This window comes from Micropterus dolomieu, linkage group LG08 (assembly GCF_021292245.1).
Source record: "Micropterus dolomieu isolate WLL.071019.BEF.003 ecotype Adirondacks linkage group LG08, ASM2129224v1, whole genome shotgun sequence".
Taxonomy (NCBI): domain Eukaryota; kingdom Metazoa; phylum Chordata; class Actinopteri; order Centrarchiformes; family Centrarchidae; genus Micropterus; species Micropterus dolomieu.
Window position 1 is genome coordinate 22238561 of NC_060157.1, and position 17173 is coordinate 22255733.

The 17173-nt window shown below is 40.5% G+C and overlaps 1 protein-coding gene across 1 annotated transcript in view; it reads right to left on the minus strand.

The window, feature by feature from the left end:
* Window positions 1-9758: 9758 nt before the first annotated feature.
* The window catches only part of LOC123975786 (probable G-protein coupled receptor 153), a 36367-nt gene continuing 28952 nt past the window's right edge, over window positions 9759-17173 (minus strand). Inside the window, exons 5-6 of the mRNA XM_046057535.1 lie at window positions 13250-13434; window positions 9759-10997 (exon numbers count right to left, since the gene is read on the minus strand). Of these exons, the coding sequence (XP_045913491.1) occupies window positions 10152-10997; window positions 13250-13434 (1031 nt within the window). The 3' untranslated portion in view covers window positions 9759-10151. The remainder of the gene's footprint in view (window positions 10998-13249; window positions 13435-17173) is intronic.

Sequence of the window (17173 nt, forward strand, 5' to 3'; positions counted from 1 at the left end):
GGAAGAACGTTTAACTGGATTAAGAACTTCTTATGTGACAGGACAATTCAGGTGAGGGTGGGAAGCGAATTATCAGATGAGCTTGAGCTAGAGAATGGAACCCCTCAAGGTAATCCAGTGCTCTTTAATATACTAGTCAATGGTATGTTTAGTAGAGTGAGGAAAGAATTCAGCGGATGATGGGGCCATCTGGAAGCGAGGGAGGAACATCTCCTATATTTATGGTCAAACGCAAACTGCATTGGACAAAGTAACTGAATGGGCTAATGACTGAGGCTTTAAAATATCTACAGAAAAAATGAAATGCATGATATTTGGAAGAAGAAAATGCCTACACAGATGTTACAGATTTATAATAGGACTATTGAAAGAGTGAAACATTTTAAATTTTTAGGAATGTGGTTAGATGAAAGGATGACATGGAAGAAGCATATTGAGATGGTTTCCTTGAAATGTGGGGAAATAATTAATGTCCTAAGGTGTGTGGCTGGGGCCGACTGGGGAGCTGACAGTGAATCTATGATGATGATATACAAGATCATCTATGGATTATGGCTATGTGGTGTATGGGTCAGCAGCCCCTTCAGTGATTAGCCAACTTGACAGAGTCCAAGCAAAAGCCAGAGTGTGCAGTGGGGCGTTTCGCACAACCCCAATTCCGGCACTATTAATAGAAACAGGGGAGATGCCATTAGAAATAAGAAGACGTAAAATCGGTTTGAAGTATATAATGAAACTAAAAGGACAGGATGGAAAACTACCAACAAAAACCCTGTTGAGTCAGCATTGTGAGTTCATGGGAACAGCAGGAAGGATCAAAACAAACTTTACAGAAAAACTCTAATCTATGGCAGAGGAAATTGGTATTATGAATTTGAATGTATGTCCACCAATATGTCGTCCAGATATACCTTTATGGTTGATTCCTGATCCCAATGTTGACTTATATTTTATGGAAACAAGCAAAAGAAATATGTCAGAGGCTGTAGTGAAGGAGATAAAAGCCCGGATGTGTCAAATATGGGGAGGCCACTTACAAATCTATACTGATGGGTCAAAGGATCCTGAGAGCGGTAAAGTGGCTTTTGGTGTAAGCATTCCAGAAATAGGTTATAAAAAAGGATGTAGAATTCCAGATCATATGTCGGTCTTCACAGCAGAGCTGGTGGCAATCCTATGGGCATTAAAGTGGGTCGAAGATAATAAACAGGAATATTCAGTTATTTGTAGCAACTCAGCAGCAACTCTGATTACAATTAAAGATACTAAAATGAAATGTAGACCCGATTTACTTGTGGAAATTATGCAGGTGTTGTATAGAATTCACAAAGCAGGGTATGAGGTGGGGTTTGTGTGGGTACCGGCGCACATGGGTGTGGAGGGTAATGAGGAAGCAGATGTGGTGGCAAAGAAGGCGATGCTGGAGGAAAGAGTTTTAATTTACAATATGGGTTACCGGATTACACAGAAATAATAAATAGGTCAGTGAAAGAAATGTGGCAAAAATCATGGGAAAACGAAAGAAAGGGGAGAACATATATCCAGTACAAAGAACTGTAGAGAAAGGAATATGTGCTTTTAGAGAAGAGATGCAGTAGTTCTATCCAGACTGAGATTTGGGCACTGTGGGCTGAGGAGTGGGCTGGCTCTGACTGGTAAACACCCTGATGGAAAATGTGAATGTGGAGACAAGGAAACAGTGAAGCATGTATTAGTTCTTTGTAGAAAATACTCTCGCCAAAGGAGGAAATTGTCTAGAGACCTGGGAGCAATTGGAGAAACTATATTTAGCATACGCACCCTAGTTAACTTAGATAGTTGGAACAAAATGAAGAAACTGATCGAATACCTACATAAAACAAAAAGAAAAAGAAGAAGATAGTTACGTTAGTTTACGTTAGCTAACGGTTGCTAACGTTAACATAACCGGATGCGGCAAACTGACTCCACATACTGCCTCCGGTCATCCCAGAGTACGGTTATAAAATAAAGTCACAGAACAGAAAACAACACTTTCACAGCGCTGCAACGAAAGCCGGGTTCTCTCAAACTTGGTAAATTATATATTAATTAACAGTGTTTCAATCAGCATTGTGCAACGTTGGGCGACGGGCTTCCCCGTTTGGTGGGCGTGTCAGAGGTGTTACCCAATCAGCTGCAACACATTTATAAACACAGCTGTGGTTAAAAATGCATTAAAAATCAGCGCGCTTGCATACACAACTGTGTGTTCAAGACACCACTTTTTTTTCCATTTAAAAATATATGTTTTGCTACGTTTTGTCCGCTGAATTCAGCCTAGATCCAGTGGTGACATCAAGGTCCTCTAGTCGCGCACGCTCGCTCGTTTCTTTTTCTTTTTCCTTCTTCTTCTTCTTCTCCTCTTAGTTAATGGCGGATTGCAAACAACTTTTAGGTGCATACCGCCACCTACTGTACTGGAGTGGGTAACATCATATCACTCAACTACAAAACTCATTAATAAGGTGCTCTCATATTCTGTTCCCCAACCCAGTGCTCTACTCCCTCATCCCCTCGATCTACACCGACATACACAGATCCAGATCTGAATGTTTCTATATCTGTTCAGTTCCCAGATGAGACGCTGTGGAGCATTTAGCTGCTCAACATGATCGCAGCTGTCATTGACTCCATATATGTAACAGCTGATGAGGAAACTCCTCTGCAGAACCTTTAGTCTGGTTCTGATCCAGGTTGTGTTCAGTAAGCAAGTCTCTCTGTGTTGCAGCTGCAGGAGCTGATGTGTCACTGATGGGGAGCCTGGTGATGTTCAGGAAGGACTCTTTGCTCAACATCTTCAGTGAGACACTCTCAGGACACCTGTCCTCGCATCTTCTTCCTGTGTCCACCTGTCCTTGCGGCTTCTTCTTCGTGTGTCCACAGTTTAGTCTCTGTACTGGGAGACCTTCGAGTATTACAGCATCTGTCAGCTGTTCCTGGCTCAAAGCATCCCCCTGGAGACCATCATCCCCATCCTGCAGCACCTTAAATATAAAGGTGAGAGGTGTCCAGGAAAGGGTCCCTGTCCTCCAGTCTAATCAGTTCTCTGCCTCCTTTTGTCTTTGTGTACCTAGGCCGGAGGCCTTGTCCTGCCTGCTGCTGCTCCTCAGAGAGAAGTACGACAGGAACACACCTGGACACTCGTCTTGGAGACTCCTGAGTCCCAGTTAACATCTGTCTGTGTCCCAGGCCCAGTGAGTAGTCCCGTCACCCCGAGGACCAGTTCACCACCAGCATCCTGAGACACTAGGTGTCCAATCACATCAAGGGCCAGCTGATCAAGAACAATCAGCCCCACAAGAGACACAGGTGAGGACAGGCTGGGACAGATGTGGACAGACAAAACAGGTGTGGACTGACGGGTGAGGATTGAGACAAGTGAGAACAGAAAGGACAGAGGTGAGGACGGCCTTTTGGTACTTGTTGAAGAGCGGTTGTGTCTCCGCCCTCAGTCTTCACAGTTCCAGCCATAAACTGGCTCGGCTCACCCTGGAACAGATCCTGGAGCTCCTGCATTACAACAACATGGGGCGCAGCGTCAAAGATGCGCTTTTTGTAGTCCATCTTCAGAACATTGTAGTTTCATCACGGCAGGTCACGGCAAATCCGCCGTCGCATAATTACGTCGCTTAGAAAAGAGCAGTCGGATTCTCTTAGACCCGCGGTCCTCTTTTCCTAAGTCCTTACGGATTCTCCTTCACATCTTTCCTTGACCACATGACGTTTTCCATCGAGGTCAAGGAAAGGTGGTTAGGAAAGGTGATTTTTTTTTTACTTTTCGGATGCAGCCCAATTGAGCCTCCCAAGTCCCCGCCGTAAGGCTCGGGCCTCGCTACCGGAAAGGAGTGGCTCCGCCCAACAACGAGGAGGAGTGCCTCCACCTGCTCCGGACAACCTGAATCTGCGTCTTGTTCTTTAATCAGTCTGTTTCAAAATTACAACGGAAAATTTGATATTTAATGTGATTTGTGAAACCACTCGAACAATCAAACACCCTGAGACCTCCAGATTATAGTAGCTGCTCTGAAAACGGCACCTGGCAGGTAGACGTCCTGCAGGGTTTCTGCGGGGTCTAAAATTTCAAAATTTAAGGTCTTAAGAAGTCTTAAATTCGCTTAAGTTTGTGTTCTAGGTCTTAAATAATTTTAAACAGGTAGGCTATTTATTTTCCAACGTCCATGTAACGCTACTCTAATGCTTATTGAAATGCCCTGCAGCGCTCAAGAATGTTTTTTCCTCGCGTAGTTCTTTCTGTCGCTAGTCCAAATCGGTCTGGTATGGCTTTGAAAGGGGTTCGAAGAGAGTTGGATATGAAACTATCCAACAAGTGGACCTGCTGCGCAGATGAGGCTCTCTTTTTCGGAGTTGGCTTAAGTGCAATTTACACTTCTGCGTCAAATCGACGGCGTAGGCTACGGGGCTACACAGAGGCTACGCCGTTGCCTGACGTGCACCTCCTCAAAAATGTAACTACACGTCAAATCGACGCGGACCGTAAGCTCTGTGATTGGTTGGCTGGGTAGCCTCGCAATGCCTCCGAGCCGACCGGAAGTACCCCGCGCTTTGAAGTAACATTTACTAGCGGCCAAAACAGCGGCTGTAACACAGTGAATCAATATATTTGACCGTCGCAACCCGAGCGAAATGACTCGTTTCACTATCAGAATGTGATGTAGTCAGTCGGTAACATTTGAAAAGGCTACACCAGCCACACGTTTACAATTTTTCCCCCATTTACGTTAGCGGAGGGCTAAACCGGAAGTTAGCCTGCTTGGCTGGCAAAAGTCAACACAGTGGGCGCTGTAGCGCTACTGCCGACTAGCATTTGGGGGTGTAATTGCAGAATGACGGATACACCTACGCACAAGTATAAATGCATGGCTACGTGCGTAGCCTACTGCGTAGGTACGCACATAGACCCTACGCAGGAGTATAAATGGGCCTTTAGACGGCTCTCAACAATGATCCAGGCATCCGATTTTTGAAACACGTGGACCGGATTAAAAGTGTTACTTTAAAACAAATCAGTAATAAAATTGTATCCTAAAACTATGGTGTAAGCTAAGTTAAAATCACTTTGGGAGAGGAGTAGTCAGTGCAGAAACAAAACGCTGTGCTGCCTTAAGTTGCCGTAAGAGCGCCGCTATTAAAACTTCACACGATCGTTAATGATGATCAGTAAGCTACGGTAACACTCAACACATGGCTGTCTCCCTCTCCTCGTTATTCAAAGGATGAGCAAATGTGAAGGAGAGAGCAGCAGAAAGTGATGGTGAAAGTTAGCGGAGGATAAGATCAGCATTAAGATGTCAGGTTACAGCTCTGTCCTCTGCTGTACATCTCGATAGTTAAATTAAAGAAAAACGGTGGTGACCACGGAGAAGCTGAGGTTAGTAACGTTAAAGCAAATTAGGGATGCAAACTAACGTCCTTAAGCTGAGGAGATTATTCGTTAGGATTTGATGATCAAATGAAATGCTTGTAGTAATACAGAAGGGAGGTGGTTCTCATGTCGCCTGTTATTTATGTTCTACAAATGTATGAAGCAGTAACTTAAGACACAAAAGGCAAACATGAATTAAAGCTGCAAGCAACGTTGGGCAGGCCCTCGCACATGTGGTGCGTCGAGGTGTGAGGCGGCCGCGTTGCAGATTCTGGAGTTCTGCTGGTGTGGTGAATTTGCAACGCGCTTCAGATGCTGCACAAGCGTGTTAATCCTCACTTCCTGTGTCCCCTTTGTGGCGCTACAAGCACTTCGCACTAAGAGTATAACTGAACATGTAGATGTGTTCGGGGCGGGACTCTTCTGAAACATGTTAAGTGTGGTACAGATCTGAGCATGTACAGTCAAGTTACAACAACTTCCTGTGTCATGGCAAATCATCGATATGGATAACTGTCCATATGGATATGGAACCCATGCCACAGGCACGCCATTCAATGACAACTCACTGTTTGTACAACTTTTAATTGTCAGTGGCTTTAGAGTAGACAGGGAAAATCTGAAATCGGTCGCACTAATTCTCTAGGAGGAGTTCGTTAAAGTACGTAGTGTGTACAAAAACAAAAAATTCCAAAAATGACCATAAAATTCAAAATGGCTGACTTCCTTTTGGATTCAGGGCATCGCTCCAAGAGGCTTTTTTGAACATCTGGACATGTGCCACAGAAATTTCGTACATGTAGGTGAAACGTGCCATGGGGGCTTCTTCGTTAAAGGTAATTTCCTGTTGCGAGTAGGTGGCACTATGACTATGGGTGAATATCGGCATATACATGTGTTTAGGGCGGGACTGTAATTAAACGTGTAAAATTTCGTAAAGATCTGAGCATGTACAGTCAAGTTACAAAAACCTCCTGTGTCGCGGTTAAGCGTGGAACTTCACCACATTAACCGAAAACTCACAAGTTTTACAACATGGCCTCATGAATGTGTTAAGGGTTTCCTAGGACTGTTGCTGAAGTTGATATGTCCAATCTGCTAGTAGTACATTACAGCGTAAATTGTGTCATTTCCAGTTTCCAGCAGGTGGCGCTATGACATTGAGTAAATATTGGCATATAGATGTGTTCAGGGCGGGACCCTTAATATACATATCAAATTTGGTCCAGATGTGAGCATGTATACTGAAGTTATAACTTCCTGTTTCATGGCGAATTATCGATACTTCACAGCACGCAACTGGCAAATTGGTCGACTGGTAATAACTGTTTGAATAACTTTTAATCGTCAATGGGTTTAGAATGCACAGCGAAAATTTGAAGTTGATTGGACTAAATACCTAGGAGGAGTTTGTTAAAGTATGTAAATCGCCAAAAATGACTATTTAATCCAAAATGGCCGACTTCCTCTTGGGTGTCGGGCATCGCTCCGAGAGGCTTTTTTGTACGTCTGGCCATGATACACGTACCACAGAAATTTCATACACGTAGGTGAAACTTTGTCCGGGGGCTGCTCTGTAATATGTTTAGGCCCCCAAAATTGAGGTTACTTTGCAGAAAAAATAAATAATCCCTTCAGTTCCAATAGGGACCTCACACGTTTCGTCCTCAGGCCCTAAAAATAATCCCTTCAGTTTCTAATAATCCTATCTGTAATGATTCTGAGGTCATGTGTTTTCCTGCAATTATGAGGTGGTGAGACTCAAGACTGCTTGGTGCGCAATGAATGTAAAATCATTGTGGAGAGCATCAAAACTAACCAAATTAATTTATAATTCAACCCCAGTAGACTTATTTTGCGAGTTTAGCTTTTAGGGTGTAGTTAATTATTTGTCTCCCTGTCTGCTCCTCTGAGTTTATCCATCAGCAGTAGGTTAAGTTTTATAAAGTCGCCAAAAAGATCCAGTCCGGTGATCCATTTTTCACGGCAGCAGGTCAATCGCATGCCAGCTTGTTAATTACGTAGCTTATCAATGTTATCGTCCATTGCCAATTTTGTAGACATCACTCAACCCTAATTTGAATGCATTGATTTACTCTGCAGGTAATTTTGTGACTGTATTTTTTTTGTGCGTTTCTTTTTTTAAGTCGTGATAGGCTTTAAATTTGACCAGGTGAAACCTGCAGTAACCTTGATATTGTTCCATTACCTCGTCTACCTGACTTAAAAATTTGCAGTGTGGGACTTCTTTATTTTAAACAATCTTTTATTAGCTATCTTTATTTACTTATAAGGACATTTCTTGTGGGGTGAAGGCATGAAGGACAGCGTAATTTTTTTTTTCTTCAACTCTACCTCTGATTGGCCAGTATTCATTGCCTCCGTTGCTTGGTTAGGGTTAGACAATCAGAGGCAGAGTAGGAGGCAGGACTTGACTTGGGAGATTGATATGTCATATCGTCATGGAAGACACCAAACCTTGGTCTTTTCCTGGGGAGCTGCCTGGGTTTCACTTGATGTGGATGTGGTGACAAGTAGAAAAATACTTCATTATATCTATTATGGCGCGCTCAAACTCACATTAAAGTGAAAAGAAGAAGAAAAAACTCTTCAATGTATACATACTACTGCTCCACAACAAACATATAGACCAGCAGTAAAAAGATAAATAAAATGGAGTGCATCTGCCTCAATTCTAAAAACACACTCTGAATCATCATCTCGTGAATTTAATCAGTCATATCATTTTAACAAAGTCATCACCTGAACAAGAAAATTATAACATTTAACATAATTCATATTTGAGTCATAAATCTTTGAATATGTTACAAAATTATATTTTAATGTTGTAAACGCAACAAAATGCAAAAATCTATGACATAGCAAAGTCTGACAGAGGAATGTGATGTTATGCTTTCAAAGAAAGATACATTTTGGTTCATATATTCAATGGAATAGGCTGCAACGTGTGAGAGGTTCACTAATACATGAGAATTCAAACTAAACATTTAGATGACAGCAGATGAGTGAAAACATATGCCAAACATGTGCAACTTTATTACTTGGATGATAATAGCAAAACATTTCACAACTAATAAGGCGGTCAAAGGGGATGTTTTTATTTCATACTGTCTGTATACTCTTAATATCTTTTTTTAAACTTAAACCCAATTTGTGCAAATACATTCAGATTAGCAGTTACTGTCCATAAGAGGTCAAAGCCCAAAGTTAGTTCTGCTATTATTTGTCAGTAGAGAGTTTCACTCCTTTTAGTCAGCAAATTGTCACATTTGGTTACAATGACTCCAGTGTCTATTTTGAGTGAGGGTGCTAAATTAGCAGCTACTATTTTTGTCCTTGGCCTTTTACATTTTTGTTGTGAAATATTTACATTATTTCTCCAAATAATTACTTATAGAAAATCAGTCAATTTAAACTTAAAATTTTCTCACAGCATCCCATCTTGGGGTGCTTACATTTAACTGACTTCATGGTGCTTAGATCAGGTGAAATCAGGTGTTTAACAAAAGTCTCACACTCCCAGAATAGGACCATTTGCAATCTGCAAGTTATGAGAGAACATATCAAATACAATGTCTGATTTTAGTTCTATTCACAATGTTCCTAATTTGTGACAATATATTTGTGGGATTATGACACCAGCATTTCAGTTACATCTAGTCAGCCTGAGGGCTGTGTGATTATTCAACTTTTAGACCATTTGACATATTTTAGAGGTTCTGTCATTATTTGTTCTTTCTAACACATTTCCAGCTGTTTTCATCTGATCTGTATAAGAATATTTGGTGAGCAACTGTTGAGCCTGTTCTCTTAAGTTAACACAAACATTGGAATAAGAATTAGGAGGAAATGTTCTAAGCAAAGGTCTGATTAAACAGAAGAACACAAAGCATAAATCCAACACCCTTCATATGTACATGACATGTAAATCTTCTTTAAAAACTGACTTCAGATTTTCATTAAGAATTTAGGGGTCTTCACGTTATATCTCAATATCTCACACAGAAACTGTAAAACTATTCAAGATTTTGGGATTACCACTCTCAGTTCACTTCAACATAGGGTGCTTGAACAAAGCTTTCCATGTGTTTTGAAAATTATGTTATTAGAAAAGTAATGTAAAATAATTATGTATAATGTGTCATATCCTTAAGTCAATCTCAAGGTACATAGGCAGTATTCAGGAAGGTTTGGTTTGAAAGCAAATGTGTTGATACAGCAAAACACACAGCCTTTGCAGGCCAAATAAAATACACTTTGAGCTTAAGTTCTTAAATGCAAAAAAATAGGTAAAAAAACCGAAAGAAAAAATACCACCCTAACAACTATCTCCTCCAATTCTTTGAGTATTTAATAAGAAACATCGAACAGCAAAAACAAGGTGTGTGGGAATGTTCACGCCATTTAAAAACAGTTTATTTGTGTCAGTGCTGGAAAAAGTGTCCTTTGTGGCTATTTGGTGATGTGAAAGCTGAATAACAGGATCACCCAAACTGTTCACCAGCCTAATTCACAAATTATGTCCAAAGCTCCCAAGGCCATTTAGCATAACAGATATTTATTGGTTGTATATATATATTTAAATATTAAAACAGAATAGTGGCACAAGTAAAAGGGTCAAATAATCCACTATGTCACTTTCCCATAACCACAAATATTCCAGTGGTTTTCATTATGATCATAACTTCAGTAACAATGTTGATATTAACAAGGAAAACCTTTGTTTTTAAGTGGTGGAGCCGACAGAATCAGAGTGAAATGTGATGTATCCCGAGGACGATGCCGAGGGTGTGCTTACAAAACTGTTAGTGCTTCCTTTATTCTCGGCCTTGCTCAGGTGCTTCTGATGCCCCCAGTCAGCTCCTGCCCCAGCCCGGGCTCCACCGCATGTCCTGGGCCTGTAGGCAGAGTGCCCTGGAGTCTGCTGGCTACGCCCAGGTGAGCCAACTTCACACTGATGTTTCCCATCTCGCGAGCGCTCCCGGCAGCCTTTACCAGAGCCACAAGTTCCGGGGCTCTTCTTCCCAGCGGGTCTGTCGGGTTTGGGGGAACCCTCAGGTGAATTGCTCCGACTGCTGCTCCTTTTGTGTTCTGAAAGTCGCCTGAGTGCTTGAGGCTCACGCTCAAAGTCTGTGAGCGGGAAATGAGGGAGGATGACTATGTGATGTTCATACACATTGGGTATCAGTGAGATGGTAGATGCGCGCCGGGGGCTCTTCCTGGGGCTCGGCAGCGGCGTCTCATCTATAAAGTTAATTACCTCATCGCGGCTGAAACAGCGCAGTTCGTCCTCATAGTGTTCCCCGCCACAAACCACGCGTGGCAGGTGCTTGAGGGAGTGCATACTATCCTCAGAGCGTCGCCGCTTTCGGTGCGGGTGATGGTGATGATGGCTCTCCTCGTGGTAGGAGACCAGGCTGTTCCTGCGCCTCTCGTGGCGCGGCAAGGTGGAGCTGTAGTGGGCACTCACTATCATGTCCTCGGTGGAGCCCCACCGGTGAAGGTATGAGGGGATCCGGTCGCTGGTCCACATGTCGGTTTCGTCGTGGGAGAATCTTCTTGTAGGGGGCACCTGGATGCAACACACAGACCAAACCCTTCAGTCTATCAATAACTTTGACATGAATTCATTCACCTAGAATTCTACAGCAACACAGAATCAGTAGCATCGTGGCACATTAAATAAGTAGGCTAACATGTCATATAACATTAATCGCCTATAGATTTGAATACACCTGAATTAACCATTTAAAAGGATATTACATTCTTCAAGATTATGTGACTGTAAATGCCACTATGATAGTAGCCTACACTGCAAATGTAATGATAACACTGATTTGGAGTAGTCCCAATGAACTACTTTGCGTTAATATTTGGGATGACAGCATATGGCTGGGGAAAAACTTGTTATCAATGCAGAAAACAGGTTCGTTTGAGAATTCTTTATCTTTTTAGTACCCTGATTCACCTGTAGTCTTTGTGTAAAATCCTACATGTTGCACAAATAAACAAATAAACAAATTTGTCCAAGATAAAGATATCCAAGATAACTTTTTTTAAAATAACCCTTTAGATATGTATGAACATTTTAGCATTACTACTAACATACTTCAACAGGGTTATAACTGAACTATTATTCACCTCCATTATTTGGAAATGAAAACTGCAAAAGTTGATAGTTCCCTACATGTAATACTCACATTCCATTCTGTTCTGACAACTATGCAAGAGAGAGAGGGTTTGTCAAGGTGACGTCAAGAGCCACAAGATTGATATCAGCCTGCCCCCCTGTGGTGGGTTTCAGTAAATGCAGAGAAATGAGACAGCAGACTATACAGTAGCATTGAGTGTCTTAGGAAGGAGGGCTGAACAGCAGAGGGCAGCACAAGCATCGGAATGAATTAAGATGCAGGACAGACTTAGCAGAATGGAGTGAGAGAGAGACTCACACAACAAGCCAATAAAACCAAAGAGGCTTTATTCTGCACTCAAACCACTTGGGAAGTGCCATAGCAATTCTCAAATGGAGGTGCTACTTGATAATGATTTGAAGGGTCGATTCATGGCCTAATTGGGCCGTAACCCTTGTAGCAGCAACAAAACTAGTGACTGTATCACAGCTCAGCCAGTCTTCCTGTAACTGAAATCAAATATGCAAATATTTGTTTCACCATCACACATATACAGCAAAAGATAACACAGCTAAAATATTACTTTACAGTCAGATGGATCTACTGTCGTGTAAAGAGGTGTATCGGACACAACAACAATGGATGGAGTAATGGCTTGGTCTAATGAAGTGATAGCTACTGTATACATCTCTGTTTCAAGGCTTCATAAAATGTCAATAGTGATCCAATCCTCCAGGAGCATTGGTGTTTGAAATGTCCATTATAATGTTGGACAATGTTAGACTGTCCCCATTTAAATAATAAGTGTTTTTTTTATATAGTCAATTCAATATTCATGTTTTTATTCAAGTAAATACTTGGGCTGCAGGCTGTACTGAGGAAACTGAAGCCCTTGTTAAGTTGTTTCTGACAAAGATGACACAGTGTTACGAAGCTTTGTTAAAGTTAATAATGTGTGGGTTGCATCAGTTGGTTCTGAAGTTACATCCTCACCACAGTTTTCCAGGCCAAGTCCAGCAAGATTTTCATCATCATCACTGTTTTAATCAATCATTTTCGTCAATATTGATCCCTTATCCGAATCTGGGCCACAATTTGTGATTTACAGAGTTAAGTCAGTAACCAAAGTTAAGTAACCAAAGCACAAAATAAGGTTGTGATGAATTGCCCTAGAAGACTGCATGTTAGAACAAGTTTTGAGTGTTAATGCAGGCTGAAAAGGAGCAGCTCTGCATCTGACTGGGATGGATGCCAGAAACAATGGACACAATGCTTTTGGGTAGAACATGAGCAGATGTTTATAGTGGTTTCGTGAAACCTTGAGAGATTCCTGAAATGTAAAAGGTAAGTCAGTTATTAAACTCTTACCCTCTTACAAAATAAAAATGTTTGCATGTAGGTCCATGGCTAGGGCACATTATTCGATAAATGAAGCACTAATATGTTGATGGGACTGCTGATGGTCATATTTACCAAACATTAGTCAGCCAGAGTATATTTCTGATTCACGTAAAAAAGACAAAAAACAGCCTGTGGCAGATCTGGGGGAGATAGCATAACAAAATGTCTGATGATTCCAGAAAATCAGGCCCACAAGGCCATTTCACCATGCACATAAGCAATGAAGTGTCATTTAAAAATAGTTCAACTGATTCAAGTAAAAGAAATGAAGAAAATCAATAAAAAAATATACCTGCAAATACTGCATTTTATCTTCCTGTTGTTCCCTCATTGGATACCCTTGCGGAACCCCCCTTTCTAAGGTTGAGAACTCATACTTGGCATTACGGTCTACCGTCACGATTTCAGGCGCCGAGCTATAGTCATATGGTCTGTCATATATTAAGTCGGCATGAATTCCTCCATCTTGGCTGTTTTCTGCAAAGTGCAGAAAAGCACGAGCGTCAGGATTAGAGAGCAACGAACTCAATACACAAGACAGACAGACAGACAGACGAATAGATAAGAGAGACAAGTTCAATTGTTCTCCGAGTTGTTGACTTTTCCTACGGGTCTGCTCAGGAATATGGGATTTAGTTTCAAAAAATGTTTTGCTACAAAAATGACCAATAATTCGATTCAAATTTTTGAGTTGGGGATAAAAAAAGCCCCATTTTGGTTCTAAATTCAGAAACCATGAGAAATGGTTGCATAAAGAATCTTTAAAAGTACAGGGTTTACATTCTAAACAACTAAATCATACAATGTCAAGGGTTCTTAGTATACTAATACCCATCTACAAAGTTTAGTTCCCAATTACTGCATTCATGTTCATTAAAGATCAATTGGAGATGGGTGTAAAATGTTGATCTTGAGGAAAATGTTGGCCTAAAAGATGAAAGATGAAAGTAGCTATTTGCACAGGCAGCTTGGCATGCAAGTCAGTAGCTTTGGAAAAACAGGAAACAATCCTTATACATACAACTGTGATGAGTTATACATGGCAAGCCCTCTGGAAAAAAGCAGAGAACTGGCAGTGTTAATTATCACACAGAATATGGACTGCCCTGTGTTGTTTTATGGTTCCTGCTGGACAATGAGCAGTTATCAGGGAGGGTGTCAAGAGGGAGAGGGTCGAAAGGTTTGGAGGGTTAGAAACAGGAGAGAAGGGGTTCAGATCGGGTTGAGTTTAAACAGTGCCAATAGAAAAATGACAAAATAGTTCATACTGTCATCAGTTTGCACGAATTTTGAAGATCCGGTCATCGACCCAGACCACGAACCTTTCTATGATTATCATGTGACCTAATTTTGGGACCAAATTTTAGTGAAGTGTCTGTGATTCCTTGGTGAAATGTTTCTTGTAATATATTTATATTTCTGTGATGAAAGACGCAAATCTTGGACCATTTTATTTCTCTTTTATCTATTAGTCAGATATTTACTTCTGCATTACAGTATATAGTATTTTGCTCTTTAAGTCACTATAATTCGACCACTTGCTGGGAGTCCACATCACACAAATAAATATAAATTAAAACAAACAAATGAAAGGGAAAAAATGCCAAACAAAACATAATTACATTAATTTAATCTATTTCAGTTGTGTTTCCAGAGAAAAAACTTGGGTATATCCCTTTGTGACTTGAGGGAAATATGACCATCAAAATGACATGAAAGTGCTTTTCAGCTTTACTGCAATCTTTCCCGTTTCACTCTGGATCTTAACAAATAAATGGGGAACCATTTATATTATTTCATCCTCTCATGCCAGGGCATTCTTGAGGAGGATTGCCCAGTTTAAATGCATTGGAGTGAAAAAGAAAAAAGTGCTGCAAGGTAAATAGGCCCTTTGTGCAGCAATATTTCTTTTTCTCTTTGTAATAACATCAATCTCAAAGCATGGTAAAGTAAAGCATTTTATAAAGTACACACCACATACAAAAACACAGAAATTTTTATTTTAGAATAGAAAATGATGTTACACAGACACTTGTCACTTCAGTTTCATCTCCTGACAACAAAGGTCGCATGATAGGTCACATGATAACATTTGACCACTGATTTCAGACCTCAAACAAAATATAATGTAAGTAATAATAACCATTCAAAATAAACTAAATCATATGTATAATTGTTTATTTAAGAAACATGTACAAACAGCCAAAATCATGATTGCTATTATAAAAAGGTCTTAGCCACATTATTGAACCAAATATTAAATAAGTCTCTTAATAGGCTATAAATATAATTTGTGTGATAACTTGACATTCCTGTTTTGTTAGTACAAATTATTATTTATTTGGAGCCCTGGCCTAAATATAGCACAGAGAAGGTAGGTGTCCATATTCCTCAATAAAGGGATAAATATATTCAATCAATCAAGAAATGAGAAAAGTTTCAATTTGCCATTTTTGTATTTTAGTATACATTAGGTATCATACCTTAAAGCCAGTTCAGATCAAAGATGGGGGACAAACTAAGATCAATGAGACTAACGTAGACCGTTAAATGTTTCCTAACAATAATTATGTAGCGCTACTATTTCTAGAGTCTTGTTTAACTTGTAGCTTGATTGATCTGACCCAAAATGGATGGCAGTGAAAGACTGCAATTGCATAGTTTAATATTTATAACACCAAGCAAAGCAGTCACAGAGGGTTAAGATGTGAAGCTGCAGTAATTACGGGTGCTACAGAGTCATGGAGTAATTTAAATCTGCAACATGAGGTAGGAATCAGGAATATTTTATCTTCCTTCAATTTCATGGATTTCAAACATCACTTGGTGGAGCAATTTGACAAGCCAGTCACTGTCACAGTGATAACTTCACTAAAAATGAAATGTTGACCCTCTGTGGACTGGAAAGATGTCTGGTGACAAGAAAATCGTGTAAAAACATTCATAGAAACTTCCTCAAACCCCTTCTCAGCTGTCTAAAGAACAACTCTGTCCAAACTACAGCCATATGTTTTCATAATATGCTATGTTTAGCAACAGAACTGTAACCATGCTGCTGACATACATTATGTTCTTGTCACAAGTCTTTGATGTTAACTGGCTTATATCAAGGTCTGATGATTTTATGAGGTCACTTTTCACATATATTATCATGCTCACTGGAGTCATAAATTAATAAGACATTGCTATTGTCGATTCCAACATGTCTCAGTTGCTAATGCACAAATCTAAATAAATTAACGTCTGAGAACTGTAAATCATAGAGGTGACACCATACTGTACCTCAAGGACCAGAGGTAGTGATCTCTATTAAACATCAGGCTATAAACGAAGATTTAAAAGTTTTTTAACGTGATCTGTTCCCTTCTTGCAATATTGCTGCCCTTAATTTCCCCAGTAACAATTACTCCCTAGGCTAAGAGACAAAACTGTTCCACTTGATAAATCACATTTGTCACTGTAATTTCTATGGCCAAAGACACTCTGTGAGACTCTGTAAATTCAGAGTCATGCCTAGTCTTTAACTTTTGTAAATTCTGGCAAATTATCTGCAATTTCACATCAAAGTGTCTCAGGGCTGGGCGGTATATCGGTATAATGACGTATACCAATATAATTTCAAAAGAGATTAGACAATACCATTTATACCGATACTGTTTGAAGTTTATACCGATATAGTTTGACGTTTGCTCCTCTATCTCTCTCTCCCTTACCGCGCAGCCTGCCCCTCCCTCTGCGTCTGCATGCAGCCGTCTACTCACAAACTCTCTAACAACATGTAGGTGCCAGATGTGTTCGGGTGGTCAAATCTGCTTGGGGTCCTGCGCCTGTCCGCAACGTCACACTATGGCAACGTCACACTATGGCAGCGCCACTCGGACAAACTACATTGTGCCACATTTACAGATGTAGGTATCAGATCTGCTTGGTGTGTCATATTGATAAATATGTTTGCTTTTATTTCACATTTGCTTTGGCAATATGTCAACAATGCACAGACGCACTTCAGCTTAACTTGGCAGCTAACATTAACAACATAATGTTAATTAACCGATCGTGGCCTTTCTGCTCTCAGGGCTTCTACAGCTGATGGTCAGGCTGTGGAAAGTCACATTTAAACGTAATGCTGTATTTCATTGTATAAGTTCTCCCAGAGCCTTCCCCCAGAGAACTCTGAATTCTCCATAGTTGTCCGTATGTATGTCTGTAAACACTC